This window comes from Syzygium oleosum, unplaced genomic scaffold (assembly GCF_021117445.2).
Source record: "Syzygium oleosum isolate NSW1041296 unplaced genomic scaffold, Sole_v2.1 Sole_v2.05, whole genome shotgun sequence".
Taxonomy (NCBI): Eukaryota; Viridiplantae; Streptophyta; class Magnoliopsida; order Myrtales; family Myrtaceae; genus Syzygium; species Syzygium oleosum.
Genome location: NW_026607489.1, coordinates 13628573 through 13648989, shown reverse-complemented (window position 1 = coordinate 13648989; position 20417 = coordinate 13628573). Strand labels below are relative to the sequence as shown.

The 20417-nt window shown below is 43.7% G+C and overlaps 2 protein-coding genes across 2 annotated transcripts; both read left to right on the top strand.

Annotated features, from left to right (window-relative positions):
• Nucleotides 1–51: 51 nt before the first annotated feature.
• On the top strand, nt 52–2198 carry LOC115667031 (cationic amino acid transporter 8, vacuolar-like). The gene has a single exon (XM_030588666.2). It carries the CDS (start codon nt 324–326, stop codon nt 2076–2078), a length of 1755 nt encoding a protein of 584 aa, XP_030444526.1. The 5' UTR covers nt 52–323; the 3' UTR covers nt 2079–2198.
• A 4796-nt stretch (nt 2199–6994) lies between these two features.
• Nucleotides 6995–17052, top strand: LOC115667047 (cationic amino acid transporter 8, vacuolar-like). The gene is made up of 3 exons (XM_056311943.1): nt 6995–7774; nt 12888–13100; nt 16010–17052. The coding sequence occupies exons 1-3, from the start codon at nt 7375–7377 to the stop codon at nt 16771–16773; spliced, it is 1377 nt and encodes a 458-aa protein (XP_056167918.1). The 5' UTR covers nt 6995–7374; the 3' UTR covers nt 16774–17052.
• The last annotated feature ends 3365 nt before the right edge of the window (nt 17053–20417 follow it).

Below are 20417 nucleotides of genomic sequence, written 5' to 3'. Positions count from 1 at the left end.
AGGTACCGTCCAGATTCACTCCCCTTCTTCATTCCTGTAAACGGCCAAAGGCACAGTCCAGATTCACTCCCATTCTTCATTCCTGTAAATGGCCGAGCAAAACTTAATTTGCTAGCCAACAAGCACATGCTAATTAGTTACCTACCTCCCCTACGCACACCGACCAAATTAAACTTTCCCAAAGAAAATAGAAGAATATATAAAAGAACTTTCCATTCCAATTCGAGTTGCGCCCATCTTGGCCTTAAGTAAACGCACATCGTGTGCCCTGTTCCTGAATCCTGTCCGACCCCTCCCCCCAAAACCTTCCCTGGATCGCCACCATGGATGCGCAGAAGCAAGAGCAGAGGAGCTACTGGAGATGGAGCAAGCAAGACTTCTTCCCCGAGGAATCCTTCGCCAGCTTCGCCTCCTACAAGGCAGCCCTCTCCCAGACCTTCCCTCGCCTCAGGGATCGCATCCTTGACCGGTCGACTCGGTCCAAAGAGCTCGTCGAGCTCAAGAAGGAGAGCGAGAATGACATGAAACGCTGCCTCAACTGGTGGGACCTCATGTGGCTCTGCTTCGGCTCCGTTGTCGGGTCGGGCATCTTCGTCATCACCGGCCAGGAGGCCCACGACCACGCCGGCCCTGCGATCGTGCTCTCCTACGCCATCTCGGGCCTCTCTGCATTGCTCTCCGCCTTCTGCTACACGGAGTTCGCGGTCGAAATCCCCGTCGCTGGTGGGTCTTTCTCGTACTTGCGTATTGAGCTAGGCGATTTCATTGCTTTCATTGCGGCCGGTAATATTCTCTTGGAGGCCATTGTGGGCGCGGCTGGCTTGGGTCGTTCTTGGACGTCGTATTTCGCGAGCATGATCAAGAACGACCCTGATTTCTTGAGATTTCACGTCAAGGGTTTGGCCGAGGGGTTTAATCTCTTGGACCCTTTGGCTGTAGTGGTGATTGTGGTGGCTAATAGCATTGCGATGGCCGGGACAAAGCATACCTCTTGCTTGAATTGGATCAGTTCTGTGATTAGTGCGGGGGTCATAGTGCTTATAATAGCAATTGGGTTCTCTCGTGGTCATGTGTCCAATTTAGTCCCCTTTTTCCCTCTAGGAGCGAGCGGGGTTTTCACCGCCGCAGCAGTCGTGTACTGGTCTTACACGGGGTTTGACATGGTGGCGACCATGGCCGAAGAGACGAAGAAGCCGTCCAGGGACATCCCAATCGGTTTGGCCGGTTCGATGACTGTGATCACCGTGATTTACTGTTTGATGGCTCTGGCACTGACCATGATGCAGAAGTACACTGAAATTGACCCCAATGCGGCTTATTCTGTCGCTTTCGCGAGGATTGGCATGAAGTGGGCTAAGTATGTCGTCAGCATTTGTGCCCTCAAGGGAATGACCACAAGTTTGCTGGTCGGGGCTCTTGGGCAAGCTCGGTATATGACTCAGATTGCCAGGGCTCATATGATCCCGCCCTGGTTCGCTCTCGTTCACCCAAAAACCGGCACTCCTGTTAATGCTACTCTATTGATCACCGTGCTTGGTTCTGCTGTGGCATTATTCTCTAGCTTGGATGTATTGTCTAGCGTGTTCTCCTTCAGTACGCTGCTAATTTTCATGCTCGTCGCCATTGCATTGCTGGTGAGACGGTATTATGTTAAGGGCGAGACTCCAAAGAGCGATCTTCGCAAGTTTTTGGCTTCTCTGTTCGTCATAGTCGCTTCTTGCATCGGAGGGACAGCACTTTGGCGCTCAAACGTTGGAGGATGGATCGGTTATGTGGTTGCTGTTGTTTTCTGGGTTTTGGGCACTTTAGGAATGGAATTGCTGCCGCAGCTGCGTGTGCCACAGCTCTGGGGGGTTCCCCTGGTTCCACATCTGCCGTCGTTGTCGATCGGGACGAACATATTCCTGATCGGTTCGCTGGGCACTGAAGCATTCTGGAGGTTCTTCATCTGCACTGCGGTGATGATACTCTACTATCTCCTCGTCGGGCTTCACGCGACTTACGACGTGGCTCGCCATATGGCACAGGAATCAAAAGTCGAAGATGGAAAGGGGAAAGTAGATCATGGCTTGTCATAGGGGGTGGTGTTGGGTATAGCCTTGGATACTGTATAGTAGTATATCCCCTTCCAGTTTGGACATCGTTGCTGATGAATTGGATACTTTTGCCGAATAATAAAGTATGATACATTGTTAAAACCTAACTCTATGAAGGAGAGAAGGTATTCTTACCTATACTAGATATATATATATATATAGAGAGAGAGAGAGAGAGAGAGAGAGACAGATTAGGAGTTTTTTTTTTTTTGGTCAAAGACAGATTAGGAGGTAAGCAAGCTGTAAATTTCTCGATCTTGACCCGAGCGACGTGTTTAGGACTCAACAACAGAGGGAAAATTGTCCAAAGAGTCCTAAATCCATTGTACGGCGGCTAATTTAATTTTTGACATTTCAATTGTGTCAATTTGGTTCAAGCGTATCATAAATCTCTTCTCCTAAGGAGTTCGGATGTTAAACCTTTTGACGATTTGCTAATTTAGTCATTTCGATCAATTTTGACCACAAATTACTGACGTTGCAGTCTAGTAAACATCGATTGTCGTATGTGGTACGTTGACGCTGACATTGACAATTTTTATAGTTTCTTTTATTTTTTTTTCTTTTTTTCCTTTTCTTTTCTTTTTTCTTTTTCCTTTTTCCCTCCATTAGCCTTAGGTGAGGGCTGCCCTCTCCATCCCAGGCATGGGCAATGACTGCGGCCCTTGCCAGGCCAAGCAAGGGCGATCCTTGCTCGAGGCCGGCGGAGGGTAAAAAGGATAAAGAAATTAAAAGAAAAGGGAAAAAATCATTAAATTTAAAAATTGCAAAAATTGTCTTCATTAGTGCCGGCGTGCCATTTAGGAAGGCTGAATAGATGCCTCGTCTGTAATTTATGATCAAAATTAGCTGAAAGGACTAAATTGACAAATCGTGAAGAGGTTTAAGACTAAAATGGTAAATCATTAAAAGTCTTAGAACTACACTAGCACAATTGAAAAAAATTATGACTAAATTGGTAAGTTGTCTAATGGTTTATGACTAAATTGGCAAGTTATCAAAATATTTAGATTAAATTGGCACAATTGAAAGGTTTAGTATTGAATTGATTGTCGTATATTAAGTTCATGACTTTTTTTACAATTTTTCCTAATAAGAGATTGTATTTAATACTATGACAAAGACCTACATCAAAAATTAGAAAGCTACCATGAAGTGACTTAAGGTAATACGTTTCTACTAGCGACTATGACTTTCTTCTTTTTAATAAATATTTAATCTATTCTTCGGACAGGACGCACAAAATATTTTATGAGTTTGGATGTCGATCATCCTTAATTTTCATAATTTACCCCATGAATTTTAGAAATTGATTGCAACATGTCCCCTAGAGTTGATTCTGACCAAATACTGCTTGGAGCTTCGATCACATACTCAATTGTGGAGGGTAAAGTTGTTATATAAGTATATACATACAAAAAGTAAAAGAATAATCCAGAAGTATATTACACACACGAGAGTAAGTGACTAAAGTTCCGGCGAGCACATGACCGTAGTCAACACCACACTCATATCGATATACAACTCTGAAATATATATTTTGAGTAGCCCTTATATTTTTTTTTCTCATATATAGAGACGATACATAATCAAATTGCCTTTCAAAACTAGTAACATGGTTTGATACTTGAAAAACATTAGTCAATAGTCAACGTTAGGGAGGAAATTGCAACAAATTTAAAAAAGTCAAAGGGCAAATTGCAAATTGCAAAAATCAAAGCATCACAGGTAACTTGCCACAATCTCAAAACTTGGGGGAAATTATAATTCTCTCAAAAATTAAAAAAATCACAATTGTCAAGCTAAAATTCGTTAAACGATTGAGATTTACTATATTTCAATCTCACGATAAAAAATTATAAGGCCACGGTACCTATTTGATAGGTTGGCATGTGCTCAACAATTGAATCGATTGTTTTGTTTTTGCAAACTGGCCTCCTCATCCTTTTCCTCCTCTTCATGTATGAGGTTAAGCTTCACCAATGGTTGTCACAGCTCTATTTGGCGATTCATATTGAAGACGATTGATATTTCACGGGGTCACTCTTTTCCCAAAAGAAATGCAATATGGGTGAATGAATTTTGTAAGACAGTTGATCGATTGTTATGAATCTGGAGAAGAAATGGGTGGAACCTTGAAGAATGAGTGTCGAAATTAGAGCTTCTTTTCTTTTTCCGGCTCCCCTGATCCCCGCTCCAACTTCTGGGGGAGAGGAGGAGGAGGAGGAGGCTCATGATGGTGGTGGTGGTGGCGCCGTTGGAGGCGTGGTGGTGGACAGGTTTTGAGAGATGGCAGTGAAAATTGAGAAACAGAGAAAGGGAGGAGCCGATGAGGATGATGATATACCAAACGATTCCACACTGGCTTGAATGTGTAGGCCTCGGGAGATCTATTCGGAAGCCAAGAAAGACTCAGAGAGAGGTGTTATGTGGAAGGAGATGGACGTTGTTGAGTTGGAGAAGACAACCAACTTAGGCTTTTTTTTTTTTGGTCAGAACCCACTTAGGCTTGAGATGAGGTTAAATGAGCCATCAATTGGTAAGGGATGCCGATCGAATTAGCCTCGTGCGATCTTAGGAATTTCTTCTCAAATCAGTATTTTCCACACTCACTTGCACACAAGGATCTTAAAATGAGAAACTTCAAGAAAGAGAAGTTTTGGATTGTATTATTATTATGAGAATGATATGTACAAATGATAGGTAGGAGATCCCTTTATATACGAGTACAGGGTCAACCATATCTATAAATCTCTCTTTGAACTAACGGTGGATATCACATCTCCCCAATTACGAACTACCTCCATTTATTACAAGAGGATACAATTATAATATTGCTCGCCCCCAGGAGTATTCTAGAACGTACAAGAAAACCCTATGACTTAAAACCCTCGAGGTTCGCCAGCTCGTTCATGGATCGATTACGATCCATCGTTCAAAAACCCTCGAGAGTGATACATTTCTCTAGGCGGTGACACAAGCGTTCTCCACAATTAACTTATAAAACACTGATTTAATCTACAAGTAGATTGGGGATTTATCTTTACTTTTCTAAAATATGCATGTTCGAAATTTATAAGTCGACCAATCTCACGCTCCATTTATTTCATAGAAATTTTGACATTTCTAGAAAATATTTTTCCAAGAAGTAATTATCTAGGAAAATAATGATATTTTCCGGTGTTTAACTGAAATCTAAAAAATGAGTTGCGTTTGAAAGGAAAACCTGCTTTCACTTTCCTAAATTGACATTAACTGTGATTTGGACATAAGCAGCCGGAGAATCGAGCCCAAGTCTATGGAAGCCTGGCTTAGGACCCCTCGATGGACCCAGGCCGAGGCTCCAGAGTCGTAGGCCGAGGCTCCAGGGTCATGGGCCTTGCCTCTATGGGCTCAAGCATTAGAAACTCAAGCCTAGGCACTGGGAAGCCAAGCATGGGCACTAGGTCCGTAGCCTGGCCTCTATGGACCCAGGTTTGGTCTCGATGAACGCAAATACACATGTCGGGAAGCTGAGGCATGGGCACCGGAGTCTCGAGCTTGGCCTCTGTAGACCTAGGATGGTCTTGATGGACCCATTCTTCAAAGGCAACAATTTGATGAGAAATTTTGCTTAGAATTGAATCTTTGGTTGGGTCCGGTATGGGTTACCAAAATTCTTTTATATAAAATGGGCCAAAACGGGTTGAATAGGTTAATTTGGGTCAAACCATTTTCGATTTGACTCGAACTTGATGATCCATCCCACTTGCCTAATATGGAGGGAACCTATTTACAATAAATGGGATGAAAAAGAAAGCAATCAATTCAAATTATTTCTATATTTCTTGGACTTTTGTCATGTGTCCATATTAATTCTAATTGCAATGACGTAAGAGGAATTATATCAAAAAAGTCTTAAACTTATTGTATCGGTACCAATTGAATCATAAACCTTTTAATTGGACCAATTTAGTCCTAAACCTTTTTGCATTGGTATCAATTAAGTCCATTTGACCGGAAATTACTGACGTGGATGTTAGCTGTTCTAGGTGGCACAACCAGCGCTAACGTGGATATTTTAAATAATATTTTAAATATGTTGTAATTATTTTGGTTTTTTTCTTTTATGTTTTTACTATCTCTCTCTCTTTTTGGTCATGGGCCAAGAAAGGATGCCAGTTGACCCTCGCCAGTCACAAGCAAGGGCCTAGATGCCCCCATTGGCCGTCGGCGAGGGCCTTGTGCCCTCACTCGATTTGGGTGTCGTGACCCTCGCTAGATCTGGGCAAGGGGTCGTGCACCCTCACTTTGGCTAGCGAGGGCCTCGCTAGAGCCGACGAGGGTTAGCTGACGGCCCTTGTTCACCCTCAGCCCAAAAAATAAAAATAAAGAATAGAAAAAAAAGGAAAAAAAGAACCAAAAAAATTATAAGAAAATTCAATTACTATTAAAAATATTATTAAAAAATATTAACGTTAGCACCGATCGTTCTACTTGATACGACCAGTGTTCACTTCAACGATTTCCGATCAAAATTGATTAGATTGACTTAGTCAGTACCAATGTTAAAAGGTTCCGAACTACAATGCAACATACTTTTTAAGTACTTTTTCCACATATAGGCGTCATCAATCATCATCATCATCATCTACCAAAGAGAGAAAAGAAGTCAATTTGACCGGAGTGCAATAGTCAATCGAGGATGCACAGGTAAAGAAAGACTTGACAGATTGATATGCTCGCTAGTTGCCCTTTGGACAGGAGAACATCCAGAAAAATCAGGTGGGAATCGGTTGTGCTCGTCATTTCGCTGTTCATGCATGCAATCTCTGCCGTTTATCATTAGACCGACGCTACCTTCCTCTCTGTATATTATGTCTTTTACAGAATACTAAGTCAATCTTGTTGACTCTGTTTTGGATACAGAGCTCTATCTTCCGTTGGATGGGTGGCATGGTTTAGTTATGAATCTGGTCAAGAACCTGCGCTGTCCAGATTCACTCCCTTCTCGAGGCGATCATTCCTGACAACGGCCAAGCCCAGTCCAACGTAGCCGCACCTGCTAGAATTCCGGGATCGGAGTTACCGACCTCCCCCACACACCCGGTTGCCAAATCCCCTGATTTTCTAGGATTCCACAGAATCCAAAACTTCCCCAGAAGAAGAATGAAATATAGGCAGAGAATTCTCCATCCCAATTCGATTCACACCCATCTTGGCCAAAAGCAAATGCACATCGTGCCCTGTTCAAGAATCCTCGCCAGCCCCCCCAAACAACCTTTCCTGGATCGCCACCATGGATGCGCAGAAGCAAGAGCAGAGGAGCTACTGGAGATGGAGCAAGCAAGACTTCTTCCCCGAGGAATCCTTCGTCAGCTTCGCCTCCTACAGGACAGCCCTCTCTCAGACCTTCCCTCGCCTCCGGGATCGCATCCTCTACCGGTCGACTCAGTCCAAGGAGCTCGTCGAGCTCAAGAAGGAGAGCGAGAATGACATGAAGCGCTGCCTCAACTGGTGGGACCTCATGTGGCTCTGCTTCGGCTCCGTTGTCGGGTCGGGCATCTTCGTCATCACCGGCCAGGAGGCCCACGACCACGCCGGCCCGGCCATCGTGCTCTCCTACGCCGTCTCGGGCCTCTCTGCATTGCTCTCCGCCTTCTGCTACACGGAGTTCGCGGTCGAAATCCCCGTCGCAGGTGGGTCTTTCTCGTACTTGCGTATTGAGCTAGGCGATTTCATTGCTTTTATTGCGGCCGGTAATATTCTAACGACCCTGATTTCTTGAGATTTCACGTCAAGGGTTTGACCGAGGGGTTTAATCTTCTGGACCCTTTGGCTGTTGTGGTGCTTGTGGTGGCTAATAGCATTGCGATGGCCGGGACAAAGCGGGCCTCTTGCTTGAATTGGATCAGTTCTGTGATCAGTGCTGGGGTCATAGTGCTTATTATAGCAATTGGGTTCTCTCATGGTCATGTGTCGAATTTAGTCCCCTTTTTGTTGAAAAAGAACAAGCGGCAAGTATGGTTCAATAGCCTCTAAAGAGAGCAAAAAGTAGAAGATGACACACACAAAAAATTGCTGCTGAAAAACTCTCGTACTTTTTACTCAACAGATCACAAGCCTATTAAATAGGCATAACATTGAAAACTACTCAGCAAGAAAATAACAACAGGATAACAATAACAAAGACCCACTAACATATCCCACTAACTAAAACGTGTAGAAACAAACCCCTACAAACTAGGACTCCACTACTACATTATTGAAGACATGTAAAACTGAAATTTGACCAGTTCAACACTACTTCACGTGCTGGTGTTGTGTTTGTTCAATACTCCCCCTCAACACCAGCTTCTACTCTTTTCACCATACCGAGCTGATGACAGAAACTTTCGAACTTATTGCTACTCAAGCTTTTTGTAAACAAATCTGCAACTTGGTTTTCTGTTTTGACATGCTCCAACTCAATTTCTTCTTGCAAGACTTTCTCTCTGATAAAATGATGATGCACCTCCACATGCTTAGTTCTTGCATGAAAAACTGGATTCTCTGCCAAACGTATTGCCGACAAGTTGTCGCAGTACAAAGAGACACCATACTCTGTTGGTTGATGCAAGTTTTTCAATAATTGCATAAGCCAAGTGCTTTCTTGAGCTGCCATCGCTGCTGCTCGATATTCTGCTTTCGTGGTTGACAAAGACACCGTTGGTTGTCTTTTACTACACCAAGAAATTGCTCCGGACCCAAGCATGAAGACATACCCGGTAGTTGAACGCCGGGAATCATGGTCACCTGCATAGTCAGCATCACAGTAGCCAACTAGTCTGCAATCTCCACCTTTCTTGTACATAATACCATAGCCAAGCGTGCTCTTCACATATCTCAAGATTCGACGAACTGATTCCAAATGAGTCTTCTTTGGATTTTGCATGTAGCGACTCATCACACCAACTGCAAAAGAAACATCCGGTCTTGTTAAAGTTAAGTAGATAAGACTACCCACCAACTGCCGATACATGGTAGCATCTTCTAAATCTTTCCCTTCATGAGCACACATTTTGACGTTTGCCTCCATCGGTGTCGAGATTGGCTTGCATCTAAGCATTGCAAATTTCTTCAACAAATCTTTTGAATACTTTTGCTGATGGAGAAATATTCCTTCCTGAGTGTAGTCGACCTCTAAACCAAGAAAATGTTTGAGCTGTCCAAGTTCTTTCATCTGAAAGCGAACTGACAAATTCTCCTTGGTTTGGAGAATTTCTTCTTCCCAATCTCCTGTGATGATTAAATCATCCACATACACCAGCAAAATAGCTAGCTTCCCTCCTTTAGCTTTGACAAACAAGCTAGAATCCGCACATGTCACCGAATAACCACTATGAGTAAGAAATTCAGCAATCTTACCATACCAAGCTCTCGGTGCTTGTTTTAGCCCATAGAGAGCCTTTCGGAGCTTACACACATACTCAGGATGATCTTGATTCTGAAAGCCCATTGGTTGGCTCATGTAGATCTCCCGATCTAGCTCCCCATGCAAAAATGCATTTTTCACGTCCATTTGCCACAAGTTCCAACTTTTGCTTGCTGCAAGTGCCAATAGAACTTGTACAGTTGTAAACTTCGCAACTGGACTAAATGTTTCATCATAGTCTAGTCCATATTGTTGAGGGAACCCTCGAGCTACCAGACGAGCTTTGTGCCTCTCTATTGATCCATCTGTGCGACGCTTTATCTTGTACACCCATTTGCAAGAAATAGGCTTCACATCTCTTGGCTTTGGTATGAGCTCCCAAGTCTGATTTCGCTCTAACGCAGCAATTTCCTCTTCCATAGCCTTAATCCATTCCGAACTCTGAGACGCTTCCTCAAATGTCTCAGGCTCTTTTGCATCTGCCTCTTCTACTATGGCAGCATTAGCATACTTAGGATTTGGCTTTCGGGCTCTTGTTGACCTTCTAAGTGCAGTTGGTGTACTTGCTCCACTTGGCTCATCTTCTTCGCTTGGCCTTTGGTATACACCTGTTTGCCAAGGATTTTGAGCTATGCCTTCTTCAACATCTACATCGTCGTCTGCAACCTCTGTTTCACTTGAACTCAACTGGAATTGAGAAATTTCTAACATTTCCTTAAAAACATCCGAGTCCGGTAGTACTTCCTTGTTCGAGGACCACCATGAGGAAGCTTCATCAAACACCACATTCCGAGATGTGTAGCATTTCCCGGTTGTTGGATCGCAACATCGCCACCCTTTTCTTTGACTGTCGTATCCTACAAAGATACACCTAACAGCCTTTTTCTCCATCTTGCTACGTAACTGGTCAGGTACAAATACATAGCACACGCATCCAAAAACTCGAAAATGACCAACAGCAGGCTTCATGTTCCATATTTTTTCAAAGGGTGAACGAAAGCATAACCTTTGTTGAGGAAGCCTATTGGTCACGAAGGCCGCAGTCTTCATAGCTTCCGCCCAAAACCGTCCCGGAACATTCTTTGAATGAAGCATACTTCGACATACTTCTGCCAGATGCCTGTTTTTCCTTTCTGACACCCCGTTTTGCTGCGGAGTGCTAGCACATGTGAACTGATGGCGTATTCTGCACTCCTGAAGGAAATCTGTGAACTCATTTGAGATGTACTCTCCCCCATTGTCGGTGCGTAGACAACGGACTCTTTTACCAACCTCCGCTTCCGCTACCTTCTTGAACTCTATGAATTTTGAAAGAGTTTCAGATTTTTCCTTCATAAAGTAAACCCACACGTACCTCGAGAAGTCGTCAATGAAGGTCACCATATACTTCATCCCACCAACGGAGGCTTGCTTAATTGGTCCAAACATATCAGAGTGTATTAACTCTAATGGTTCCTTCGCTTTAAATTTAGACTCTTCATACGGCAACTGGTGCGCTTTTCCATACTGACAGCCTGCACATACAGTGTCTGTTCTCACTTCAAGTAGTGGAAGTCCCTTCAACATCGACTTCTTCATCATCACATCTAGCTTGGAATAGCTAACGTGACTTAGTCGCATGTGCCATAAGTTTGCCGTCTCATTCCTTATCGTCTTGTCTACATATGCGGTTTCCGCAGACATTACGTAGACAGACTCCGTTCTTCGTCCCTTCATTATTGGCTCTTCTGTAATCTCAAGGTCTCGATATATCTTCACATCTTGTGGACCGAACAGAACAAAATGGCCAGAAGATGTTAATTGTGCTACCGAGAGAAGATTTTTTCTCATACCTGGAACATGATAGACGTTTTGGAGTGGCACCTCGGCATCGCTACATTGGGGAGAGACGGTCGTATTACCGATGTGGGCTATCGGTAACTTTGAGTTATTCGCCGTCACCACCACCCGACTTCCCTTGTACTCCGACAAGTTCTGCAACTTTTCTTTATTGCCGGTCATATGGTTTGAGCAGCCTGAGTCAACAATCCAATCATTCTCATAATCGATTTGATTGAATGTTGTTGCAGTAAGGGCTAGCTCCTCCTTATCTACAGCAAAGAAAGCCTTAGCATCCCATTCGTCTTCGTTTTTTGAAGTAGCAGCGTTACTCTCGATGGCCTTCTTTTTTGACCAGCAATATTTCGCCATATGACCTTTTTTATTGCATGTAGCACTTCCCTTCAAACTTTTGGCCATTGCCGTGGTTCTTAGAACCTTTCCATGCACGAACGCTCCCTTCATCTTGATGACTTCTCGCCTTGTCATCGTTCTTTTTGGATCCACCGTGGGCATGCCGCTTGGAATTCCACTTGCCTTTGTTGGCATAGAGTGCCTCTTCTCCATTCTTCAACGAGACTCCTCCCATTTGCTTGGCTAATGCTTCTTGACCAGCTAGCAAATTTTCGAATTCGACAAGCGACGGCTGAGTTTGTCATCCTTGTATGGCAGCAACAAAACTCCTGAATTCTGGCTTCAAACCATGAATGATGATCCGCTTCATCCTGGTATCGCCAATCGGAGCCTCCGGATCCAATTCAGTAATCTCTCGGCATAACGTCTTCACTTTGTGGAAGTACTGAGTGACCGTCATGTCGCGTTGCACCATCGACAACAACTCGCTTTCTAAGAGTTGGAGCTTCGTATCGTTCTTCTTAGAGAACAGCTTGGTGAACGTATCCCAAGCTTCTTTGGGAGTTTCCGCATCTCGGATATGCTCCAGCACATCCTCTTCAACTGTCGTCTTCAAAACGAACATGGCTTTGCCCGCTTTAATCTTCCACTTCCGCAATGTCCCATTCGCATCTTCAGCCTCCGGTTGTCTCACATCGTTTCCATTGACAACCTCCCACAAATCCTGGCCCTGCATATAAGACATCATGCAGGTAGACCAAGAATTGTAGTTTTGGTTGCTGAGCTTCTTGATTCCGCCAACGACTTGAAGATCACCCATCTTGGCAATAGAGATGCTCACGAAATACCCAGAACCTAGCTTTGATACCAGATTGTTGAAAAAGAACAAGCGGCAAATATGGTTCAATAACCTCTAAAGAGAGCAAAAAGTAGAAGAGGACACACACAAAAAATTGCTGCTGAAAAACTCCCGTACTTTTTACTCAACAGATCACAAGCCTATTAAATAGACATAACATTGAAAACTACTCAGCAAGAAAATAACAACAGGATAATAATAACAAAGACCCACTAACATATCCTACTAACTAAAACGTGTAGAAACAAATCCCTACAAACTAGGACTCCACTACTACATTATTGAAGACATGTAAAACTGAAATTTGACCAGTTCAACACTACTTCACGTGCTGGTGTTGTGTTTGTTCAATACTTTTTTCCTCAAGGAGCGAGTGGGGTTTTTGCGGCCGCGGCGATCGTGTATTGGTCTTACACAGGGTTTGACATGGTGGCGACCATGGCCGAAGAGACAAAGAAGCCGTCCAGGGACATCCCAATCGGTTTGGCCGGTTCGATGACCGTGATCACCGTGATTTACTGTTTGATGGCTCTGGCACTGACCATGATGCAGAAGTACACCAAAATTGACCGCAATGCATGTGACATTCTGAATTTCGGGCCATTTTTGGGATTTATAAAACGTGTAATTCGTCGGTGTGCTTATAGTAAAATCTCGCCCGGGAACTGATCACTCTCGGTTATTGATTTTAAAATTGAGATTTCGCTAGAATCGCACTCGATCAAATTTAGCCGTTATTTAGAGCCCAAACTTTGGTGTCGAATTTCTCGGAGTTCCAGGACGAATTTAATTGGACGGTGTCGATATTATTGTGGCTAGCCTCGATATTGCACGGGATATGTGGAAAGTGAGTTTTTGACCAGGTGCGAATTTGGACTGGTAGATCACCCTCGCAGTGTGTTTTTATTAACACCCTTTTAAACAAATCCTAAAAATATTAATTAGGATTTTTCGGGGACCGTCGGATCGTTTCCGGATTTAAATCGTGGCCGTTAGATCGCAATTATTGCGATTTGACCTTTGCATTTTTCTCTCTCTCTCTCCTCCCCTCTTTCCCGCTGACCCCCCCTGCGGCTGACACCCCCACCTACCCCTCTCTCCCTCTTTCCCTCTTTCTTTTCTTTTCCTTTTTCTTTTCTTCTTTTCCTTCTTTTCCTTCTTGGTCGCTGCTTCTCCTTCGTGCGTGTGCTTCTTCTTCATCTGCTTCTTGCTTCTTTCGCTGCCCGCCGACCGGCCCTTCTCGCCGGCCCAGCCACCGCCGCCTACCGCCTCGCGCCGCCGAGCACTGCTCCTCCCCACCGTGAACCACCCCGTCCCAGCTCTCCTCCTTGGCCGTGCGGCACCGCCCCTGGCCGCTCGAAACCTCTCGTCGCCTGTTCGCCCAACCCGCGCGCGAGAAGCGCCTCTCGCTAGTTCAGCCACCGTTCGCCTCCGCCACTTGCCGCCGCTGTCCGGCACCCCAAATCACCGCCACCAGCTGCTGTTCATGCCGAGAACAGCCCCGACCAGCCACCACAGCAGCCACTCCCTTCGTCGCGCTCGTTCGTCGCCCGTCCGTCACTCGCCGGGCCGAGCCGGAAACCACCGCGGACCGCCCTCGTCGATGCTGTCGTCCTCGCGTCGTCGCCGGCGTTAGCCGAGTAGGTTAACCTCTAATCCCGTGTTTAGGGTGTTAAACTTGCTTTGAGTAGTTTAATTTATGTTTAGATTAGTATTTTGTTTGTTTTATTGGGTTTAAGTGATAGGTTATCGGTGGTTGTGCGATAGGTTATCGCGGATGTGGTGATAAGTTATCAGTTATTTGATTGTTATTGATTATTATATTAAATCAATTATTTTCGGAATTTAAATATTATTTTATTAGTTAATAAATTAATTCCGAATTAAATATTAATATTTTATCATTAAATAATTAATTTCCGGAAATTAAATATTATTATTTTCGGAAAATTTCTAGCGTCAAATTGTGATGCCAATGTTGGTTTTCGCCGTATAAGTTGGCGTATTTAGAAAATGATTTGAATGATTTTTGATTCAAGGAAATATTTTGACATTTTGGAAAATTAAATTATTTTCGGATATTATTAATTAATTAATTCCGAATTTAATTTATTGTTATTTTGGAAAATTTATAATTTCAAATTATGATTTCTAGCTTGAATGTTGGCGATTTTGCCGCGAATTGTCGTATTAAATTGATTTTATGGCAAATTGTTTGATCGAAAGTTTCTGTGGAAAATTTATGAGACTTTTGGAATTAAATTATTTTATTCTGTTATACCAAGTAATGTTAGTGATGCTTGGTGGTTGATATTCGTGTTTGATATCGAAGCTTGTGAGAATTGATTGACTGCTTGCATGTGTGGCCACTTGGTATTATTGCATGACATTGAGGAGAGCACGATTCATGTATGCATGGACTAATTGAGAAGATAATAATTGGCCGGAATGCTTGTGTGCTCGTGTGGTCACACGTTGGAGCCGTCTTGCTGTGTATCGCTTGACGATGCCCGATTTATCGGATGCCTGGGGATTATCTGGAGTACCGATACCCCGGATGCCTTGTCGCGGCCTGAGGCCGGACTCGATGCTCCTTACGGGATACCATCTTACTGTGTATCGTTTGATGTTGCCGTATTGGAATGCCGTCATCCTGTGTATCGTTTGACGTAGCCGTGCCCGACGAGGAGGGACGGAGCCCGGTTTTTACCGGAAGACTGCCATCTTGCTGCGTATCGCTTGATGTGTAGTGGCCCCGAGGGGGCGTAATAACTGGAATACGTGTGATACATAGTGCCTGATTATGTGGTAGAAACTGCTAGGCATGGTATGGGACGTGCCCAAGTGGATTCTATCTTATAATCGAGACACGCACGCTTGTGATGCATTGATGCATGAGTAAATGATTTAGATGTTTCGAGTTTGCGACATATGCATTTCATCAACGAATGTCTCAAGGCGAGGTAAGGATGCCTGTGATTGTTTAACGATGTGCTGATGATGCCCTATTGCCTGGTTAGGGACCCCCGTGCGAGTTGACCTCCTAAGCGGGGCTTAGGCTGTTAACTTATTGAGACTTTCGTCTCATTTGTTGTTGTTAACCACTTTTCAGGCCGTTAGCACGTTGATGCACCCAATTGGTTCAGGGTGTTCGGAAGCTGGTTTTTTTGGAGTTCGACTTGTTGGTGGAGTAGATTAACCCTAACTTTTGTCTTTTGCTGGCTCTTTGTGAAAACGCCCAGAGTGGGTTTGTAAGTATGTTCCCAGGAGTTAATCAAGTGAATATTAAAAATGACTTTTGTTATGTTTAGTTTTCCTCTGCTATCCCTGATTTGATTACTGTTTGGGGATTGTTGTGTTGGTTATCGTTTCCGCTTGCGTAATTCAAAGATAAAAAGAAAAGGGTCGGCGACGAGTCCTGGGTCGTCGCATCATAACGACCATAGCGGGATATTGCGTGTCCGTAGGGTTCGGGGTGTGACAATGCAGCTTATTCTGTTGCTTTCTCGAGGATCGGCATGAAGTGGGCTAAGTATGTCGTCAGCATTTGTGCCCTCAAGGGAATGACCACAAGTTTGCTGGTCGGGGCTCTCGGGCAAGCTCGGTATATGACTCAGATTGCCAGGGCTCATATGATCCCGCCCTGGTTCGCCCTTGTTCACCCGAAAACTGGCACTCCTATTAATGCCACGCTATTGATCACCGTGCTTAGTGCTGTTGTGGCATTCTTCTCTAGCTTGGATGTCTTGTCTAGCGTGTTGTCCTTCAGCACGCTGTTCATTTTTATGCTCATGGCTATTGCATTTCTGGTGAGACGATATTATGTTAAGGGCGAGACTCCAAAGAGCGACCTTCACAAGTTTTTGGTTTATCTCTTTGTTATAGTCGCTTCTTGCATTGGAGGGACAGCAGTCTGGGGCACAAACACTGGAGGATGGATTGGTTACGTGGTTGCTGTTATTTTTTGGTTTTTGGGCACTTTAGGAATGCAATTGCTGCCTCAGCGGCGTGCTCCACAGCTCTGGGGGATTCCCCTGGTTCCATATTTGCCGTCGTTGTCAATTGGGATGAATGTATTTTTGATTGGTTCACTGGGCGCTGAAGCATTCTGGAGATTCTTCATATGCACCGCAGTGATGATACTCTACTATTTCTTGGTCGGGCTTCACGCAACTTATGACGTGGCTCACCATATAGCACAGGAATCAAAAGTCAAAGAGGGAAAGGAGAATGTGGATCGTGGCTTGTCATAGGGGATGGTTCTGGTTAGCCTTGGACACTGGACAGTAGTATTCCCCTTCCAGTTTGGAAATAGTTGCCGTTGGGTTGGCTATTTTTGCAGGATCTGCAGATCGTGACTTAGCTTGATATCAAATTTTCCTTTTGATTAGCGCATCATCTGAAAGAATTTTTTATCTTCAGCCACAACACGTCATCTTATTTTGCTACTGCTGGGTATATACATGCCGACTGTAGAAATTATTGTTCATCACTCTTTGAAATAGATTATATTTGCCTTTTCTTCTCTTGAACATTCTGTTATTTTAAGGAGTTTTGGGAAGAGGTCTGTCTGTTACCATTGGTTACAGAATTCCATCATCAGCTAATGCCTCTTGTGGCTTTTGAAAACTCTGGTCAGCTGGGTGCTCACTGCTGAGGATTTTTAGACAAAAGTTAAGTAATATTGATTGAATCTGCTGTTCTTTTTGGTTTCAGAAACTGGGGCTGCACCATGGGAAATGCTGGAGAAAGTTCTGGTGACTTTTGTTAAGCCATGTTAAATAGAGGAATGATATTAAAATGGCAAACATGTCATTGTGCCTTTTTTGGTCATTTTTTTCTTTTGCCTCGGTAACATTTTGTTAGGTCTGGGTTCCAGTCCACAACTCTCTCGTCCGTACTGTTGAGCCGCATGTCCTATGGCGTCAATTTACTGGGTATCTGAATTTGCTGATCGGCATACGTTATTTTCATGTTTGTCGTGATCATGAGGGCACCTAACATGATACTTATAACATTACGACGAGTGCACTAATATACTGCAGTCTGGACATTGTTCTGAATCTAAATGACCGCATCACAAAAGGAAGCGATGTTTAGAAATGCGGCATGGAAGCTGCTCTTCATTTTTTGTGTCATCTGCTAAGCAGAACGTGTTCATTTCGGATTTTCAGAAGAAAGCGTGATTTTTTATGATAATAGTTTGCAACTGCTTCATCCTGCAAAATTCTTATCTGGAATCTTGGTTTCTTTGATATCCAACGAAGTTAACACAAGAAGTTCATATGGGCATGGGAGAATACTCTATCATACGAAAACAGTCTTGCGGTGACGAGCGAGTCATCACTATTCTTACTTTGTTAGATCTGTTTCTTGATAAGCGACAGGATGAGCAGGAGTTAAACTAAAGCCAGTATATTGAAGCTTCCTCTGGGCATTGACTTCTAGTAGTCGAGATTCGCAGGTGAAGAAAAACTTATCGATAAATTGGATGAAAGTTTAAGTATAAAACAACTCAGATGATCGTGATGGTGTGAAACATATACGAATATCGTTTCCACAGAGAAGGTGAAATGTTTGTTGCCTGTTTTCAATATTATGTATATGCTTTATGGGCCTGTTTCTTTTCTTACTGTAGACTAGCCCCTAATACAAAGGAATTGAAGCCGTGGAAACGTTGGTCACTGCGTCGAGGAGACGACGTGGGATGTCAATGGGCCTTTTTCTTGCATACAATCTCCTGGCACTCTTCCAGTGTTTCTGCCAGCCACCTCGTTCATGTCCGCTAGTGCTGGTAACTCTCACTTGCATGGCATTATGATCTGAGAAGTACATCTCTAGTCAATTCAAATAAATGCTATCTTGATCACAACTAGAGTGTGTACCGGAATGCGTGCGTGAATAGGCAGACACATCGTGTATACACACATAATTTTCATGGTTCAGCATTGGTGAAATTTCCCCTAAATCAAGGCCAGTTGTGCACTAGCTCAAGGTTTTTGTCCCCATAAGAAATAAGAGAATGAACTCGTTGAAGCACATTTGTGCTTTCAACTACTGTAAGATGTTGAATATGAACAGGTCAAGTATCAATTGGAGGACCTCCAGGAATACCAGTCAAATCTAGAAGCAATTTCTGGATTACCCTTTTCTCTTTCAGATTCCATGCAGAGACTGATCAGCTATTCCCGTACACACACACATGGTGTCACAACGTCACTTGCTCTACTTTATTGGTCCAGTGAAGAGGTAAAAGCTGCCGACGCAGTGATCTGCATTTGGATAAGGCCAATCTTTGAAGTTTTCCCCATTTGACTGTATGCTTAACCATGTGCTGTTTCTTTTTTCGTTTTCTGGATAGGAAACCATCTCACTCCCTCTCTACCCCATGCATGTATCTTAACTCAAGGGAGAAGTCGTGGCCAAAAGAATTTACATAGAGAACTCAACAACTCATTCTTAAGAGGGTGAAGAGTCACTATCAGAGTTGTTTTCTCTTCGATTTCAAACAGAGGACTATAGAAACCATTCGCTAACATCTTGGGGATGAAGGTTCGGTACAAAGCGTCGTATTCATGCACTTGCAAAGTTATCAATAAGTGTCGCGAATGAACGACCAAGATCTCTCTTTACATGATCCAACCGCGGATAACCTGAAGGGCCCATAACGTATTCATCATCAACATTTGGCTGTATGTCTTTTAAATTTCACGGTGAGGGTGCTCTCTAGATCTGCAACACCTTACAATAATTGTCTCGGTGAAGACGATGGACGACTTCTTTGACTAGAGAAGGACATAAACGGACGTTCTTCGTTCCTGCCGCATCTTCCTTTTCATGCATTTCGGATCCGTTCGAAAGGAATAAAGTCAACAAAGCACCGGCTTGTCATATAGTTTATTCTATCAGAAGGGGGGAATCGCGGCATTATGAGATGAGACAGCAAGAGAATATGAAACTAGTCAAAAAGCTGCAACATGTTGGGGGGAGACAATCTTATGGAATATTAGGACGGCAGCCTCAAAAGAATTCACTTAAATTGATTTGTCATTTAACTTCAAGAAGCATTAAAACAAAGGGTTTCTTGAACATTATAGGTCCAATAATTGAAGAAGTTGGCCACCTATCTTTGGTGCTCTATTCTTGGACGAGATGAAAGAAAGTATCACGGGTGGCCACTTAATCGACTGACGGCCAATCACGTTTCAATGCCAATAGCAATAACCAGTCCTTAAAACATTCTCTCGAGTCTTTCAAAATCACATACGCAGACAGCCGACCCCATCTACGTACACGACGAATGTTCGTCAAATCGAAATCGATTTGGGGCATTGATCTTTTGCACCTCGATAGATTTCAAAAGCTCTCGGTTACAAACGTGGAAAGCCACTTTCTAGCAAAAAAAAAAACGTGGAAAGCCACGGATGAAAAAGGAGAGTGAAAGGACACATGGGGGACATCAGTCTAAGTGTGTTGTTGGATAAGGATAGTGAAGAGAGAGTTCATCCCGAGGAGATAAACTATGAAAAGATTGTTGGGCAGAGGCTTTGTCTTCGAAAAAGGAGGAGGACCCTCCAAAAACGTGCTCACGCGGCCATTTTGACAATCGCCTTTTCTTTTTTCAATCCTCCTTTGAACCCGAAAAACAAAGGAAAGGAAACGGAAAATGAGTCTGTCATTATCGTCTATCAGCGTTGGCTTTGACTGACCGACGCAACGACAAGACAACCAGGATGTCTGATTCTTCTTGTGTTCACATCTCTCCTCCTCACGTTCCCCATTGGAACATTCACGCTTCATCGACAAATTACTGTGACGTGGCCTCGAATTGTCCTCGGATAATGGGCGTAATTGTTACATTACTTCGAATTGGCACTGTTATTAGCGCGACATCCGA